General features: G+C 36.6%; 1 protein-coding gene across 2 annotated transcripts; it reads left to right on the plus strand.

The window, feature by feature from the left end:
- The first annotated feature begins 1,183 nt into the window (after positions 1 to 1,183).
- On the plus strand, positions 1,184 to 15,566 carry LOC143851967 (putative disease resistance protein RGA3). Of its 2 annotated transcripts, none has more exons than XM_077361482.1 (3): positions 1,184 to 5,316; positions 9,093 to 9,185; positions 15,547 to 15,566. In XM_077361482.1, the coding sequence occupies exon 1, from the start codon at positions 1,343 to 1,345 to the stop codon at positions 5,297 to 5,299; it is 3,957 nt and encodes a 1,318-aa protein (XP_077217597.1). In that variant the 5' UTR covers positions 1,184 to 1,342; the 3' UTR covers positions 5,300 to 5,316; positions 9,093 to 9,185; positions 15,547 to 15,566. The 2 variants fall into 2 exon arrangements, with proteins under 2 accessions (XP_077217597.1, XP_077217598.1); XM_077361483.1 differs by lacking the exon at positions 15,547 to 15,566 and adding an exon at positions 7,535 to 7,584.
- Positions 15,567 to 16,732: the final 1,166 nt, after the last annotated feature.

Genomic DNA, 16,732 nt, shown 5'->3' on the forward strand with positions numbered 1-16,732 from the left:
AGGCTGCAACTAGTATTAATGATGTGGCACCCAAAACTCAAGTAAAACCAGCAGATACAAAAAACCAGGCTTTTGTGCAACCAAACAGAGCCGAACCACTTCATTCCTATTTTACTAGGAGACCACTTCACCACTACTCTACGAATACACATATAATTAAAACAAGGGATTTTTGCTGATTAGTCCCTACATGTCAAAATAATTGCATATTAGTCCCTAAGAAAAGCAAATTATCTTAGTAGACCTACTTTTAGAAAATATTTGCTAAAAGGTCCCTAAAACTCACATACGTCAATTTTCTCCGCTAAAAATTATAATATGGCAAATTTACCCTCAATCAATTTAATCGGTAAATTTATCCCCCAACCCATTTAATCGGTTTTAGCGTTTTTTATTTCCCTTCCATTATTTTAGGGAAAAAACTAGGAAATAAGCAAAATATTATCTCTTCTAATATTCTCTTCAACTGAGCGCTCCACCTTAGCTTTTTTCTAATGTGTGGTGCTCGTTGGCTTGAGCACGTGAATGGGATAGATGAATTATTGCATCTTTGACTATTAATGGCACAATTAAACTTTACTTTTCTTAACTATTGTTTGATGACATTAACTAGTGCTTAAATGGGCCTCATTTGATTAGTAAAAATCTCCCCACTGGTGCTATACTAACGATTTGAGATGGACGACTAGTATGATCCCATCAATTACATATTTTGGCAATATGATTGCCAATATGTGTCCTATCAGTAACTAATCTGATCCATCCATTTGATGGGCCATGCTATTTCTGATAGTCTATGTGATATCAAGATGGAAAGATTTGTATGATTTTGGGGGCATATATATAGGAGATCAGAGCAAGGTCAATCAAGCCAACGTCTCATATCATCTCAGGGATGAATTATTGCATCTTTTTCATTTTGGTCTTGCGTCACAATCAACTTACTTTTCTTTCCGGGCGGTGATAAATTCACCCCCTTCTATGTATGAATTGACCCCAAGTTTTCAAAATGGAAGGTACAGCCCATACCATAGGATGATCCAAACCGTCCATTTGATGGGTCACAACGTAAATAAGTTTTGCCCCAAAAATCATTTCAATAGGTTGATCCCAACTGTCCCATCATAGAATTTTTCACAATTTGAGTCCATCTTTAGATCAGAGGGTTAGAATCATCTGAACATGAGGAAAATAATGATTCATTACTTGTTTTCCCCCACTGCAAGAGGCTCTCTGTTCTAAAAAAAACCAGAGGCGTTTTGAGTTCTTATCTTACTGTTCTAATCTTGCTTTTTTTTGAAGCACAATTTGTTAGTTTGTCTCTCCAATACTAGAACAAGGTATGGCGGATTACTTACTATCCCCTCTTGTTAATGCAATCGTTGGCAAATTGGAGGAATCCATAAAAGAGATTAAATTACGGTGGGGTATTGATGAGGAGATCAAAAACCTTTCCAGCACATTATCCAGAATTCAAGCTGTGCTTCAAGATGCTGAAGAACAGCAAGTAACTAGTAATGAAGTGAAAGATTGGCTTCGAAAGCTTAAGGATGTTGCATACGACGCTGATGATGTAGTGGAAGAGTTTGCAACGGACGTGCTCCGATTAAAATTGGAAGGCGGAAATCAATTCAGAAAGAGGAAGCATCAGCTATACAACTTCTTTTCTGTTCTTTTTAATTCCATCCCATTTTTGTCTCGAGATAAGACGATAGTACAGAAGATGAAGGAAATTCAGGAGAGACTGGATAAAATTGCAAAGGAGAGGCATGACCTTCATCTCAAACAAGGAGATGGAGGGAGGCGGAGTGAAATAAAAAGGCAATCGCTGACTAGCTCCTTGATAAACGAATCAAATATATTCGGTCGGGATAAGGATAAAGAGAAGATAGTAAAATTGCTACTGGATGAATCCGCATCTTCGTCGTCGTCATCTTCGTCCAAGGATATATCTGTTATTCCGATCGTAGGCATTGGGGGCCTCGGAAAGACAACTCTCGCCCAGTTTATTTACAATGATAAAAGGGTGGGAGATCATTTTTCAGGTCGAGGATGGGTATGCGTCTCTGAAGATTTTGATATGTGTAGAATAACAAAAGCAATTATGGAATCAGTGACAAAGAACTCTTGTGATCTTAACGAAATCGATCCACTTCAAGTTAGACTCAAGGAAGAATTGAGTGGCAAGAGATTTCTACTCGTACTAGACGATGTATGGCATGTCAATCCTAATGACTGGCAGAGGCTACAGTCCCCATTCAGTTTTGGAGCAAAAGGGAGCAGAATTATAGTTACTACGCGAAGTTCTAGAGTTTCTAGAATCATGGGCACAATCCCCGACTATAATTTGGGTTGTTTAGACGAGGACGACGGCTGGACCCTGTTTACACAACGGGCATTCATAGTGGGAAGCTCAGATGTATCTCCGAATTTAGTAGCAATTGGAAAAGAGATTGTGAAAAAGTGCAATGGCTTGCCTTTGGCAATAGAAGCTCTTGGAGGTCTCTTACGTTCAAATACTGATGAGAAAAAGTGGAGGAATATCCTTGAAAGTGATATGTGGGAAATATCAGAGATGAAAGATGATATTATTCCAATACTAAAGGTTAGCTATGATCACTTACCTGCATATCTGAAACAATGTTTTGTGTACTGCTCCCTGTTTCCAAAGGATTATGAATTTTATAAGGACACTCTAATCCAACTTTGGATTGCAGAAGGATTTATCCAATCTGAGAACCGATTGGAAGACATAGGCTCTGACTATTTTGATGACTTGACATGGAGGTCGTTCTTTAAATATTCTAGAGGGCTCTACGGATCATGCTACAAGATGCATGACTTAAATCATGACCTTGCGCAATCCGTTTCTGGTGATGAATGCTTCAGAATAAAAAATAGCATCGACTCTTCGAATATCGCTGCAAAGGTTCGTCATGCATCAGTATGGCAATGCAATGAACACTCACGAATTTTCAAGTCCTTTCATGAATCTGAGAGGCTGCGCACATTTCTGCTACCGCCAAGGTACGAAACACTCACTAAGCAAGTTGCTCATGATTTCTTCCTAAAATTGAGATGCTTACGGGTGTTAGATTTGGGTGGTACTTATATCAGAGAATTGGCAGATTCTATTGGCGAATTAAAATATTTGAGGTACCTTGATCTCTCTCATACAAATATTGCAACCTTGCCTGAATCAATTGCTAGCCTCTATAATCTGCAAACACTGAAACTTTGCTATTGCAAGCAACTTGCTGAGCTACCAAAGTCCACCAGCAACCTAATTAACTTACGGCATCTCACTTTGAAGGGTTGTAAGATATCTACGCCGCCGGAACTTGGGAAATTAATAACTCTTCAAACACTGACTATATTTGTTGTGGGCAATGAAAGTGGATGTGGAATAAGGGAGTTAAAGAACTTGACAGAGTTGAGGGGAACTATTCACATTTCAAATTTAGAGAATGTGATAGATGGGAAGGAATGCAAGGAAGCCAATTTTAAGAAGAAACAGCACCTTGATGAGTTAACGTTGGGATGGAGCAATAATAATCCACGAGATTTTGCAGTTGATGAGGAGGTACTTGAAGGCCTCGAACCTCACACCAACCTCAAAACCCTAAAGATTTTATCATATGGTGGTGTTAGTTTCCCCAGGTGGATGATGAGCGGTAATTTGACGAATCTGAACACTATTAGTCTCGTTGGATGTTTGAATTGCCAACAACTTCCACCCCTTGGGCAGCTACCTTTCCTCAAGAAGCTCAAGATTAATGGAATGGATGGATTGAAACATATTGAAGGTGAGTTTATTGGTGGGTCCAATAAGTTTATTAAGGGTTTTCCATCATTGGAGGAGTTAGAGCTTGTAGACATGCCGAATTTGGAGGAATGGTGTGGAGCAAGGAAAGGGGACATGCCATGCCTTGGTACACTAAAATTATCAAATTGTCCTAAGCTGCAGAGATTTCCCCACCTCCCATCCATTAGTAATTTGGAATTAGGAAAGTGTAATGAGATGGTATTGGCCTTGGTTCCTTGCCTCACTACTCTAAAGTCATTACGAATTGGCTTTATTGAAGGCTTGATATCCTTACCCCCTGGATTTCTTCAACCCTTAACCGCACTAGAGGAATTGGCGGTCACTGGCTGTAATGAGTTGGTGTCTTGGCCAAAGGAGGTCGGGTTGCATGACCTTCCTTCTCTCCAATATTTACAAATTGAGCGGTGTCCTAAACTCGAGTCATTGGGAGATGACGAGGAGGGCCTTCCCATCATGCTTAGATCTCTCGATATATCCAACGGTTGTGATAGCCTAAAGTGTACGCCTACAAGGGGGCTAGGAAAACTGAGTTCCCTCCAACATCTGGACTTGGTTACTCAATGCCCATTCTTGCCAGAGGAAGAACTGCCTGTCACTCTTCAATCCCTTAAGATATTCTCATGTTCTAATCTGAAATCCATGTCCAAGGGGATTTTCAGCAACCTTACGTCCCTCAAAAAATTGAAGATTAGAAGTTGTCCGCAATTGGAGTCATTGGAGGAACTGCCCATCACTCTTCAATCCCTTGATATATTCTCATGTTCTAATCTCAAATCCATGGCCAAGGGGATTTTCAACAACCTTACGTCCCTCAAAATTTTGGAAATTAGAAATTGTCCACAATTGGAGTCATTGGCAGGCGAGGAGGAGTTACCCACCGCGCTTACATCTCTCTCGATCTCCGACTGTCCTAATCTCAAATCCCTATCCAAGGGGATGGGTAATAACCTCACCTCCCTCGAAGAATTAGATATTAATAAGTGTCCACAACTAGAGTCATTGCCAAACATCATCGGCCTCCGTGCAATGAAAATTAGAAAGTGCCCTATAATGCAGCAGTTTCCAGAGGGAATGCTCGACATGCTTACAGATCTCAGAGTTGATAATGTTGAGATCTTTCCTAAAAACCTTACATCCCTCCAAACCTTGTCTATTTCTGAATGTTCACAAATCGAATTCTCTCCAAGCATGCTACTGCCCCCCACGCTTAAAACCCTCGGTTTCTTTTCGTGTGATAATCTGAAATCCCTGCCCAAGGGGATGTTGAAGAACCTCACCTCCCTCAAAAAATTGACCATTCGTTTTTGTCCTCAACTCCTTTCCTTGCCGGAGGAAGGGCTGCCCACCACGCTTCAGAGATTACAAATTCGTGGCTGTCCGGAAGTAGAGAAACAGTGTCAAAAGGACGGAGGCCAATATTGGCCCAATATCTCACACATCCCCTTCATATGGATAAATAACTCGTGGGTTTGAAGACTACTCTGGAGAAGGTACACGACTGTCTCTCCTGTTGGCTTTTGTTTTATATTTTTTTTCAGGTTCTTTAATTTTTCATTATATCTCAAAATTTCTTGTCTTAGTCTTGCCATACAGTAGATTATGACTTGTTTAAGACAAAAGGAACCCTAACTAGGATGAATTTACCTTACATGCTTCATTGAATTTATGCTCTGTTTTGAACTCTATGGTATCATTCATATTAATTGATCTTGTAGCAACTCTTCAAATCTTCATTCATTTTATTTAGCATTGGTTTGCTTTAAATGTTATTTGATTGATGATTTCATTTGCAATTGATTACATTCCCTAAACTTCTGTTAGAACTGAGCATCAAAACTATGTTAATTTTTCATCTTGAATCTACCCCTCACACACACACACACACACACACATTTTATTGGAATTTCAAGTTCATAAAGAAAGTGCACCTATCCATTGAAAATGAAAACAATAAGACAAAGCAAATATCCAATGACTTTCTTCTCCAACCCAAAGCGTTCATGCAGTAGAAACTTTTGAAATTCTTTATCAATAAAATGTGGGAACCCCATTAGTGCATGTAAAATCTCAAGAGACAAGACAAGGAACACATACATGCCTAACATTCAAATTAGTCATGCTTAAGAACCTCAAAAGAGATTAGAAAATGAATGCATTGATAAAGATGCATACTTCTATTACTTACGGTCAGTAAACAAAAACCCAAATTCGAAACTCTCTATTCTAGTTTTTTAGCCTAGTATGGAACACCATGATGCTCGCAAACACATAAACTCAAAAAAATTGCAGTTCCAAAACAAAATTATGTTTTACATAGTTCAAAGGAGGTTTAAATGCGGTATGTCTAGGTTGAGATATTTTAATCTAAAATCAAATTCGAAATTAGTTGATTTGATGCTAGTAGAATGCTCTTTGTTCTAGTTCTATGGATTAGGATGAAACAACATGATGCTGGAAAAAAATCTACTCAAAGAAATTTTAGATGCCCTTACAAAATTCTATCTTACATGGTTCGAAGTAGGTTAAATGTTTTTCTTTGTTGTATGTTTGGGTTGAATTTTTCTTCTCTAAAATCAAATCTGACATTAGTTGATGATGCTAAAACAGTGGTTCGTACATTCTTCACCATTTATTTTCAATTTTACTTACCTAGTAGTCTACAATAAATTGTTACCTTTTTTGTAACAAAAAGAATCCAACTGGAATGAATTTACTGAGTACCCATCGCTGAATTTAAGCACTGTTCTGGCTGCTTTGGTTCTTATGGGATTTCCTTTTCTTTTCCTTTAGTGGCTTTTTCCCTTGGTGCAGTATTTGTTTTATTTTTCTCTGTTCTCCTTTTTCAATTAGTTTCAGTTTCTCAAGAAGAAAAGAACTGTCTGTATTAAGAATTTGATCAATGTGTGTAACTAAGATCTATGCACAGTTAACTTTAACAATGTCAAACAAGCCACCATGGATTTTTATTGAGCTTTCTATTCATTGGTCGTTACTTGTCATCATATCTTTGTATCTTTTTTATTGGTGATTTAGTTTGCAAATAGTTACATTCCATATGCTTATAAGAAGATGGAGTGGTGTCTAAAGGTTTCTCTTGTGCATTTGTTACACCAACTTCTATTAGAACTTAGCATCAACATTTAATTAATTTTCCAACTTGCATGTACCTCTTTCTCTATCTCTCCCTTTTCCTCACACACGCACACACACACACACATTGATTTTTTTTGCTAAATAAGGAAAATTAAAAATACAGACACACAAACACACTGGCATATTGACTTCTTTTTTGTTAAATAAGAAATAGTTAAAAGCGCACACACACAAACATACATGTTAACTTAAAATGCTTTATTGGACCTTTCTTAGTTGCAACTTTTTACTGCCCTAAAGTTTCTCCAATTTATTTCAAAATCTCACCTACTCTTTTAGTTTAGGCCTACCAAATAAAGAATGATAAAGAAGTTGGAGGTTATATCCTAGCTTACCTTTAAAAAAAAAAAAAATGATCCCTGCCTGTTTCCATATGTTTCCCCTTCTCCATGATTTTTGGATGCCTTTATCCATTCACCGAGGTTAGTCAAAAGTATCAGTTGGGACTAAATAATAGTAAACCTCAATTTCTCTCTATTGCTTTTCATTTCCTCATTTTCTTTGTTTAACTTTCTTACAAAACAAAAGAAATAATTAATTTTACTGGAATTTCAGGTTCATTAAGAAAGGACACTAATCCATGAAAAATTAAAAGAAAAGGCAAGGTGAAAATTACACCACTTTCTTCTCCCCAATCCAATCATTTCTTTAATTTTTTCATTATATCTCAAAATTTTTTGTCTTGGTCTTTGCCTGATATAAAGTAGATTATGACTTGTTTGAGACAAAAGAACCCTAACTAGGATGAATTTACCTTATATTCTTCATTGAATTTATGCTCTGTTTTGGGCCCTTTGATTTTTGTTCCTTGGTGGAGTGTTTGTTGTACTTTTCTTTCAATAAGTTTCAACTAATCCTTGAAAAAAGAAAAAGTATCTTTGTATACATTACTTCATAATTTCATCATTGTATGAATGTAAGATCTATGCATAATTAACTTTTAACAAAGTCAAACCAGCCACCATGGATTTTTATTGTCCTTACTACTCATTAGTTGTTCCTTGTCATTATTTCTTGGTATCATTCATATTAATTCATCTTGTAGCTAAAATTTTAGGCATTCAACTATTCAAATCTTCTTTCGTTTTATTTAGTGTTGGTTTGGTTTACATGTTATTTGATTGCTGATTTCATTTGCAATTGATTACATTCTTTATGCTTAACTTCTGGTAGAGCTGTGCATCAAAACTCTGTTATTTTTCATCTTACACACACACACACACGCACATGCACGGACAGATTTTATTGGAATTTCAAGTTCATAAAAAACAAAAGTAGCTTGCATCAGAAGCCATCCAATGAGACTATGTTTTGCCTTGAATGTGGTCTTTCCATTCATTACCCGAGTTGATTCGGATTTGATCTAGCCACTTCTTAGTTTGATATTGTTGAACATTCTGCACTAGTGAGCATTTCTGTTTATTATGGTATTTTAGTTTTTTGGTAATTTCTTTTATGCAAAATACATTGTCAAGCTCATTAATAGAACAAAGAAAAATAGATTATTCTCCCCTATGGAGGATTTCTCTCCTCTATCTCTCTCTCTCTCTTATATGACTATAGATGATATTACACCATTCCATAGCATAGGGATCAAGTTCCCTTAACAAGGGATTGAGTTTAACCTCGTATTAGATACATAGTTTTCCTTCTTACACCCTTCGAAGCCGTAGATCTTTTTTCCTCTTCTATATAGTTCTCTATTCCATCTTCTTTTCAAAACCCTAATCCATCTGTCTCCAAAAATGGAAATTCCACACATATCATACTCTCCTTTTTCAAAAATTTTACCAAAATTTTGTTATTGCCTTACTATAGACTCTTCCATGTTCTATGAGTACAAGGTCATTCAATTCTTTTTTATTCAGTTACGTTTTTCTGAATACCCATTATCATTTGAATTATTTACTTGTTTAGATGTTGCTTTAGTTGAACATGCAGCGAAAAGAATTTTCATCCTGTAGATTTCTACAACTTTAAATTCCATGACTTTATTTATCTCAAAATTGTTATGTTTTTGCATTCCATCTAAGCAATAAATCAAAGACGTGCCAAATTGACGTGAAGTGCATGTAATATATATGTCAACTTACATGCTAATCTTTTCATTCAGGTTAAGAGAATTCAGCGGGCACTATTCTCTTATGGAACAATACAAATGGCATATTATCTAAATATGCAGTCTGGAATGGATCTTGAACATCATGTAAGTATAGAATTTAATAACCAATAGGTACCTCCATACAAACAAAGTCATGCTTGGTTGCTATGCAATTCATGATTTCCTTCTTACAAACCACAAAGATAAATCTGCATACATTTTGATGCTGACAAACTATTTTCTCTGTCTATTTAATAAGTGAAGAACACAGCATCTTCCATCAGCATGTTGTCCTTTCTTTTTGTATTGTTATATTGGTCTGATGCTTCAGGACTTCCAAAAGGAGCCTCGTGAACTGTCTTTTGACCGAATATGTGGTTCGTTTTTTAGAATAGAAACAAAAAAAAGGAAGAAGAAACAAGTTCAGAGGTTGAATTGCAATATTCTTAATTGCTACCACAAATTCAAATAGCCAATAATGAAATCTCCATTACCAATTCTATGTAAAATGCCTCTACATGCATAGCCAAAATTGTTTCTTGAAGCTCCGTCTTTGTTAACATTTTTTATTTGCTTTGCTAGTGTGTATTGTGTGTAACTTTCTACTAAAGCGTACGTGAGCAGGGATTGCAACGCAAAGCCATTGGCACAATCCCTAAGTCTTGTTCAATCATTGAAAGACTGATGCTTCAGATGCAACAAAGAAACTGTAGTATGCTTTTCAACACCAAAACCATGTTTTGTCCGGCCCTAGAAATCTTACTAGTTGAGCCCTTTTGGGTTCTTCACCTGTTGATCCTACCACCAATTTATCTTCAATTGTGCGTATTGTATGGTATGAATTTATAGTTTGCATCATTTCATTGGAAGCTTTGCTCCCTAGATGAATAGGAGTTGTAGAAATCTTTTTTTATTTTTTTTATTTTTTTTAAAGACATAGGGTATCCCCACACCAATTTTTAGGGCAGGACTATTCCCTACAGATGCGCGCAATCACCCTAGATGAATAGGAGTTGTAGAAATTTGACAGCCTAATTCAATCTCACGTACAAAAGGAACAAAAAAAACTAATATAATGATAACAGTGTTTTATTCTGTATGAAAATGGTGCCTACATCCATGGGAGAGACGACAGTATTTAAATATATGAAAAACAGATAAACAAAGATTACAACAGATTAATGAAGTAGAACTCTTGGTGGCTCTTTGTATCTTCAAGGAAGAACTATTCCTAAATCTTATAGTCAAAGGTGATCCACGCCAATTGATGTAGTAGAAGAATGTCCTATGGACCTTGGAGATTAGCAAAATGGCTGTCAGAATTCTATCTATACAAATTTAGTCCAACATTCTTCAACTACATTTCGACATCTGTTAAAGATACTGCAAATAGGAACCAAAGGAGAGAGCGTGGAGCGCTCTTCGCGGAGCATTGAGAACACCCTCCCCTTGCAGTAGTTCGTGGTGGTACACATCAGAGGGGTTGTTGTTCCTGTCCGCATCCTGCTACATCTATCCAAGCAGCGAAAGTTTCATCCATTTTGTGCTGCTGTTTTGTTTCAGGCACTATTTTCCTGATGGCAGGTTCTTTGAGATTTAGTTTTTCTTAGGCATAGTGGTTGGGTTATAGAGTTGTTAGTACTTTTTAGTCACCTGCTTGGTATCTTCTTTGTTGAGACATCTCGTTCCATTTTGCTGTACCATAGGGTTTTATTTTCAAATGATATATTTTTATCTTTAAAATAATAATGTAGCCTGGGCATCTGGTTGTATTAAAAAAGATTACCAGGTTTTAGTCATGACCTTGAGTTGAGTTGAGTTGACATGGCTAGTCACCCTACTGAATAAAATGGTTGCAAGACATTCTAAAATATTGGATAAAACTTATTTTACTTGTAGTAAAATAGGACAATAAATTCAGATTCTCAATAAATTATTTTTTATTTTCAGTTTTGGAAACTTGGGGGCTGATAACTCCATGTTATCCAAGCCTCAAACAAAGACACGGTCCGGAGCAACTAGCGAAGGTGTTGAGACCACTCTTCACAACCCTATCAGTCAATATGAATCCTAATTGTTCCAATACTCGGGCATATGGGTGTGTGGCACTATTAGTGCGTGGAGCTGGCATTCACTTTGTAACTTCTAATAATTCTTCGATATTGGCTTTATATTCAAGGAAACATTATTGTACTAACAGAGACTCTGTATGAATATATTAAAAAAACGCATAATAGTGAGGGACTGCAAATTTTAGCAAATACAAAAATAATTTACTGACATTCATATTATTGTTAACCTACCACTAAATAACAGCGTAAGTAGTGACACAATCTGATTATGTAGCCTGCAATGTAACACTGAAATATATTGACAATCCCTTATTCTTGTATATGAGAGCAGAGCAATATATTAAATTATGTCCATGATTACTTATATTACTAGGTTGCATTGGAAGTTCAAAAGGTTATAAATTTGCTAATAAAAACCTCTACATATTGGCCCATACCTCCTACTGACAAGTAGAAAATCTAAACTAAAGAAATCTAGATGCCAAACATGTAATCAACAATCCGGAGAGTTGCAAAGTAAATGTTTGCATAACTTATCAAATGTATGTCTCCTAATGATAGTACTTTCAGTACCCAATAGCTTAAGCATTGCTGCTTTAGGCACCTCTCAGCTGGTGTGTTCTGTTAGAGCATAAGTTTGGACTTGAAGAGGACCCTATTGGGTTGTTTTACCATGGAAATTGCTTGATTTACTATTTGAAGTGGACTATTAGAGAATAATATAAGAGAAATGACAATATTTTGTTGTACCCTGAAAATTGCTTGATTTATGATTTGAAATGACAATACTTGGTCTCTACCTCCTCTTATAAGTTAGTCATTTCTCTTAACTCTATCCAAATTCTTGAGTTGTGAGATTAGGTAAATTAAGCTACACTCATCATTTATGATCCACGGCTCACTCATTTAGAGCCCTAACTACTTCAATGAAATTAGTTCCAAGGATGCTATTAATCGTTGCGCTGGAACAATTTGGTCGAGAGTTTGTCCAGTCATCTCAATGAGGAATTTAGCTATGCCACCCGCCAACCTTACACTATGAGTACTGTTGTAGCAAAGCCAACGGGAAGATCAGTCCCCGGGCCCAATCTAGGCTATTATTAGCCAGGGTCAAGATGGATGAAGGGGTTGTCAGGGAGCTTTATAAGGAATTGTAGGATCCATAGCTGGAAATACTGAATCTTCAAGGTATATACTTTTAGCTGCTAATTTCATTTGAAGGATTTCTGTTCAATTTTTTCTATCTTTCCACTTTGGTTGGATTCCTCAAGATACAATCTGATGGCTTGGTAACATGTATTCCTTCTTTGGATGCAAAGTTAGATTATGGAAGGATTTGCTGCTTCTCATCCTTTTGGAGTCATGGAAGAAGAGGTATACGAGAAGGTTCAAAGAATGTTGCAAGTTATGCCTCTCCCCCATCTCAAACAAGGAGATGAGGGGAGGTAGCGTGGAATAAAAAGGCAATCACAGATTAGTTCCTTAATAGACGAATCAAATGTTTTTGGTCGGGGTAGCGATAAAGAGGAGTTAATAAAATTGATGTTGGTTTCGAACGAATCTGCATCATCATCGTCAAAGGATATATGTGTTATTCCGATAGTCGGAATTGGGGCCCTTGGAAAGACGACTCTTTCCCAGCTTATTTACAATGATAAAAGGGTGGAAGATCATTTTCAAGTTCGAGGATGGGTTTGTCTCTGAAGATTTTGATATTTGTAGAATAACAAAAGCAATTTTTGAATCAATGACAAAGAAACGTTGTTGTCTTAACGAAATCGATCCACTTCAAGTTAGCCTCAAGGAAGTATTGAGTTGCAAGAGATTTCTACTCGTCTTAGACTATGTATGGAATGACTGTGACTGGCAGAGGCTACAGGCCCCATTCAGTTTTGGTGCAAAAGGAAGTAGAATCACTACAACAAATCTGGGCTTTCCCTACCGACTTTAGTTATGTCATTAGGGAAAAATTCACCTTTTCCCTACCCATTTTATATCAGTACGAAAATACTTCATATCCCTACAGGTGTTAGTTTTATCTGTAGGGATATAGTGTCTACCTAAGGATTACTATGCAATTCGTAGGGAAATCCTGAGCGATATGCCTACGGTACTCCTTTCCCTACAGGAATCAGTAGTTTTTCGTAGGGAAATACCGAGTTTTGCCTTCTTAAAAAATTTCTGTAGGTAGGGTTTCTTTTGCCGCAAGAGGCTTTGCTCGGGAACCATTTCTTAGATTTCTGTTTGTTACTTTCTCCTTTTCGTTGTGATTTTGGAATTAATCATGTCTTTGCGTCCTGAATAGTGTAGATTAATTACGTATTTGTTTCCTTTTCGTTGCGATTTTGTTTCCTGAACAGAAAATTGGGTTTCTAGGGTTTCTTTTGCCGCTCTACTACTGATGTGCAGACCCAAAATTTAAGGCCCAGGTGAATGATAATGGCGTTTTTGTTCTTTTTTTGTTCTTTTTATTGACCTTTTTGAATATTCTTTTGGTGCCCGGAACCCACATGCTCATTTGCTAATGGTTTGTTGAATCGATTTTATATTTTAATTTGGATGCTAGGACTGTTATTCAATCCTGGTTTCTGCCTTTTCTTTTCTTATGGTTTTTCTAAAGAAAAAAAGGTAGATAGATGAGAGGTTGGAAGGAATTTAGGCAGAAAAACACAAATTTGGGGTTGAAAATCCGAACCCTTGTCATACACCGAGATTGACTTTGGCTACAAGAGATGTTAGTATGAAAATCAGATCAGATTATCGAAAACTCTCCCTGTAAGAAAGAGACTTGGGGTTGCATAGGAAGGATTTTGGACTTAGAACCGTAGGGTTTTTACTTGGATTTTCTTTTCCTCATCTTTAAAGTTTTATGGTTTCAGGTGTGTCATTGACTTTTTCTGTACTTTCTCTTTTATTTGTATTGATGTAATCAATGCTTATGATTTTCTTTCGTGCTTTGTCTTTCTTTCTGAAATTTCTATTTCCATTGCTATGGTCAGCACTTGATGGCAAATACAAAGAGGCTTGTAGAACCCATTGAACTCTGTTTTTGCTACTCTTTTTGTCATTTTTTGGTGTTTTCAATGGTAACTAACTTTGAGCTGAGGAGACATCCTTTGGTGACCAAAAAACAATCATTATCTACATGCATTTCTTGCCATTGATACGGACCATTTATAATATGATAGGTTTTATTCACTCTGTGATCTCATTTCAGACAATTGTATCATAACAATGGAGTTTTGCATCAAAATGTTAGAATTGTATCTTAGTTTTGCTTCCCTTTTCATGGAACACCCATGTCTTACTTAGGGATTAGCCCCACTATTTACTTCTAAAATCTGTTATGGTATTCCTCTCTCTTTTCATGTGTGGCCTATGCATCCGATCAGGAAAGATCATCTTTGATTCTTATGACTTCAGAATTGTTGTTCTTATTCCGAGTTTAGTTGATGTGTATGTAAATGATTGTGCATAACACGCATCTAAAAGATGGAATTAACTGGGTCTTTCTCAGTATGCCGGCTTGCAGCTAATGATGAGCAATAGTAAGTTGGTCACATGGAACTTTAGATAACATAGAGCATGTATGTACTCCATAGCAGGGAGCTAATTGGGGTGTGTAGGGGGAGCTAATTCACATATATGATAAATTCATTTTTGTCTAGGTGACAATACATATCCCTGTATGTGGATCACTTTAGAGTGATAACTAAATGATCAAAATTAATTAGGAGAGTGAGCAACTAATGTAGCGAAAATTCTTTCTCTCTTATTCTTAATAAGCTATCAAAGCTGGGAAATAAGACCTGTCTAAGGCTTTTGATCTTTTAAGCACCTATCTGGCCATGGTGGGTCCCTCTTGCTGGACTATGTGGACATATGGTAGGTCCGACTAATACTCCAGTTTGGAACTTGATGGGCACATGGGATCAAGTATACAAGGTAAGGCATGACCAACGTAACAGAATGAGTGCTACATTCAGTTGATTCAGATTCTACCTAGCAGGACAGACCATACATGGATGATCCTAACCATCCAAGTAGACTGTCATAAAACATACAGGTGATACCCTTATAATTCTGTTTTCCCTAGTAATGATGAACTTCAACTTGTGGTTAGCCCCTCATTTGTTGGATTGTTAGGGAGATGATTACCATTTTTAATGCATGACTGCCTTGGGAACTTTATGAGTCTAAATACTTTATCCATCTTTTAGATATTTTGCTCATAATAACTTCAAACTTGATTTTGAAATTTGAGTTTTCTGAAATTAGTTTTCCGTTTCAGATGCGGTATTTAATTTTGATCCACTTATCCTTTTGGTCACTGATGAGGTTTCATTTACAACTTAAATCTTTTTATCTTATTATATGTATGTGTCCTTTTGCAGGTTTTCAATGATTTTGTTCTCGGAAGACCAATTTCCTAGCAAAAGTCTGGCAGATGGTTCCAAGAGGGTTCAGGCCCTCCGTTTTCTTTCTCAACAGGTAAAACATGAAAGCCTTTGGAACTGCATCAGGTTTGATCATGGTTTATTTGACATTCATCATGCTATTAGCCAATAATGAGAACTATACAGCCGTAGCATATAGCTCTTATTACTTTTCAGTTAACTTGTATTTTTTACATTGTTAAGGGCATCAATTCTGCATCTCTGTTTGATATAGTTCACAATGCCTCTTAATGGTGTTTAGAACATTCTCAATGCCATGTTGCCCGCTGGTTTGTGGCATATAAATGATCCATGTGAGCCAAACAATGTTTTCACAGTTATTCTCCTCTCTCGTTTTTCTTGACCCTCATAGTGCTTTCTACCAGAATATGTCAAGTTCCTGAGGTTTAGGTTTGTGGTTAGTAAAAGTGGCACCGAAATGTCAGCCTTTTGAGGAAAAAATCAAAGGTTTCCTTGTTTCAGTACATAGTTATTTCTTGGGTAATCCTCATACTAGAAGGTGATATGAATTATGTTATGATTATAATTCTCGAATATATTGTTTAAGCTTAGAGCTCATCTGACAGACATCTGTTTCTGTAACTGAATCTATTCACTCTGGTACTTCACATTCCTCCATTTATAGTTTATGATATAGTGTCTTCTAATATTATTTAGTTATATGTAGTTATTCTACTGCACTCTAGATGATTTTGTGCTTGCAATTACACTTTTTGAAAGCTATATAACATGCTTGCTGTCATTTCCTATTTCTAACTGAATTGTTAGTCTTAGACGCTATACAGACTGTATTGTGTCTCCATTGTTGTTGGGAATCCCCCGAGGCCTTATTATATCGACATGGGTCATGGGAGTGATTTAACATGGATATAGTCTGACGCTCCATGCACTAGCTGTGCCAAGGTACTCTCCAATTGGCAGTTCAAGATTCTTATCAAATTCCAATTTCTTCATTTAATTAAAGTTCGAGTGGTCAAACTCGTAAACATTATTTTTTTGTCCATCTGGACACTGGTGTCTAATTTTGTCCATGATGAACTAGCACTTAATAGGTGATATCACACTCTCTAAGATTTAATTACATGATTGCTTTGTTGCAAGCATGATAATCTTTGATAGTGAG

The sequence above is a fragment of the Tasmannia lanceolata genome, unplaced genomic scaffold (genome assembly GCF_043159265.1).
Source record: "Tasmannia lanceolata isolate RefF3 unplaced genomic scaffold, GAP_Taslan_0.1 ptg000018l, whole genome shotgun sequence".
In the NCBI taxonomy this organism is placed as follows: Eukaryota; Viridiplantae; Streptophyta; class Magnoliopsida; order Canellales; family Winteraceae; genus Tasmannia; species Tasmannia lanceolata.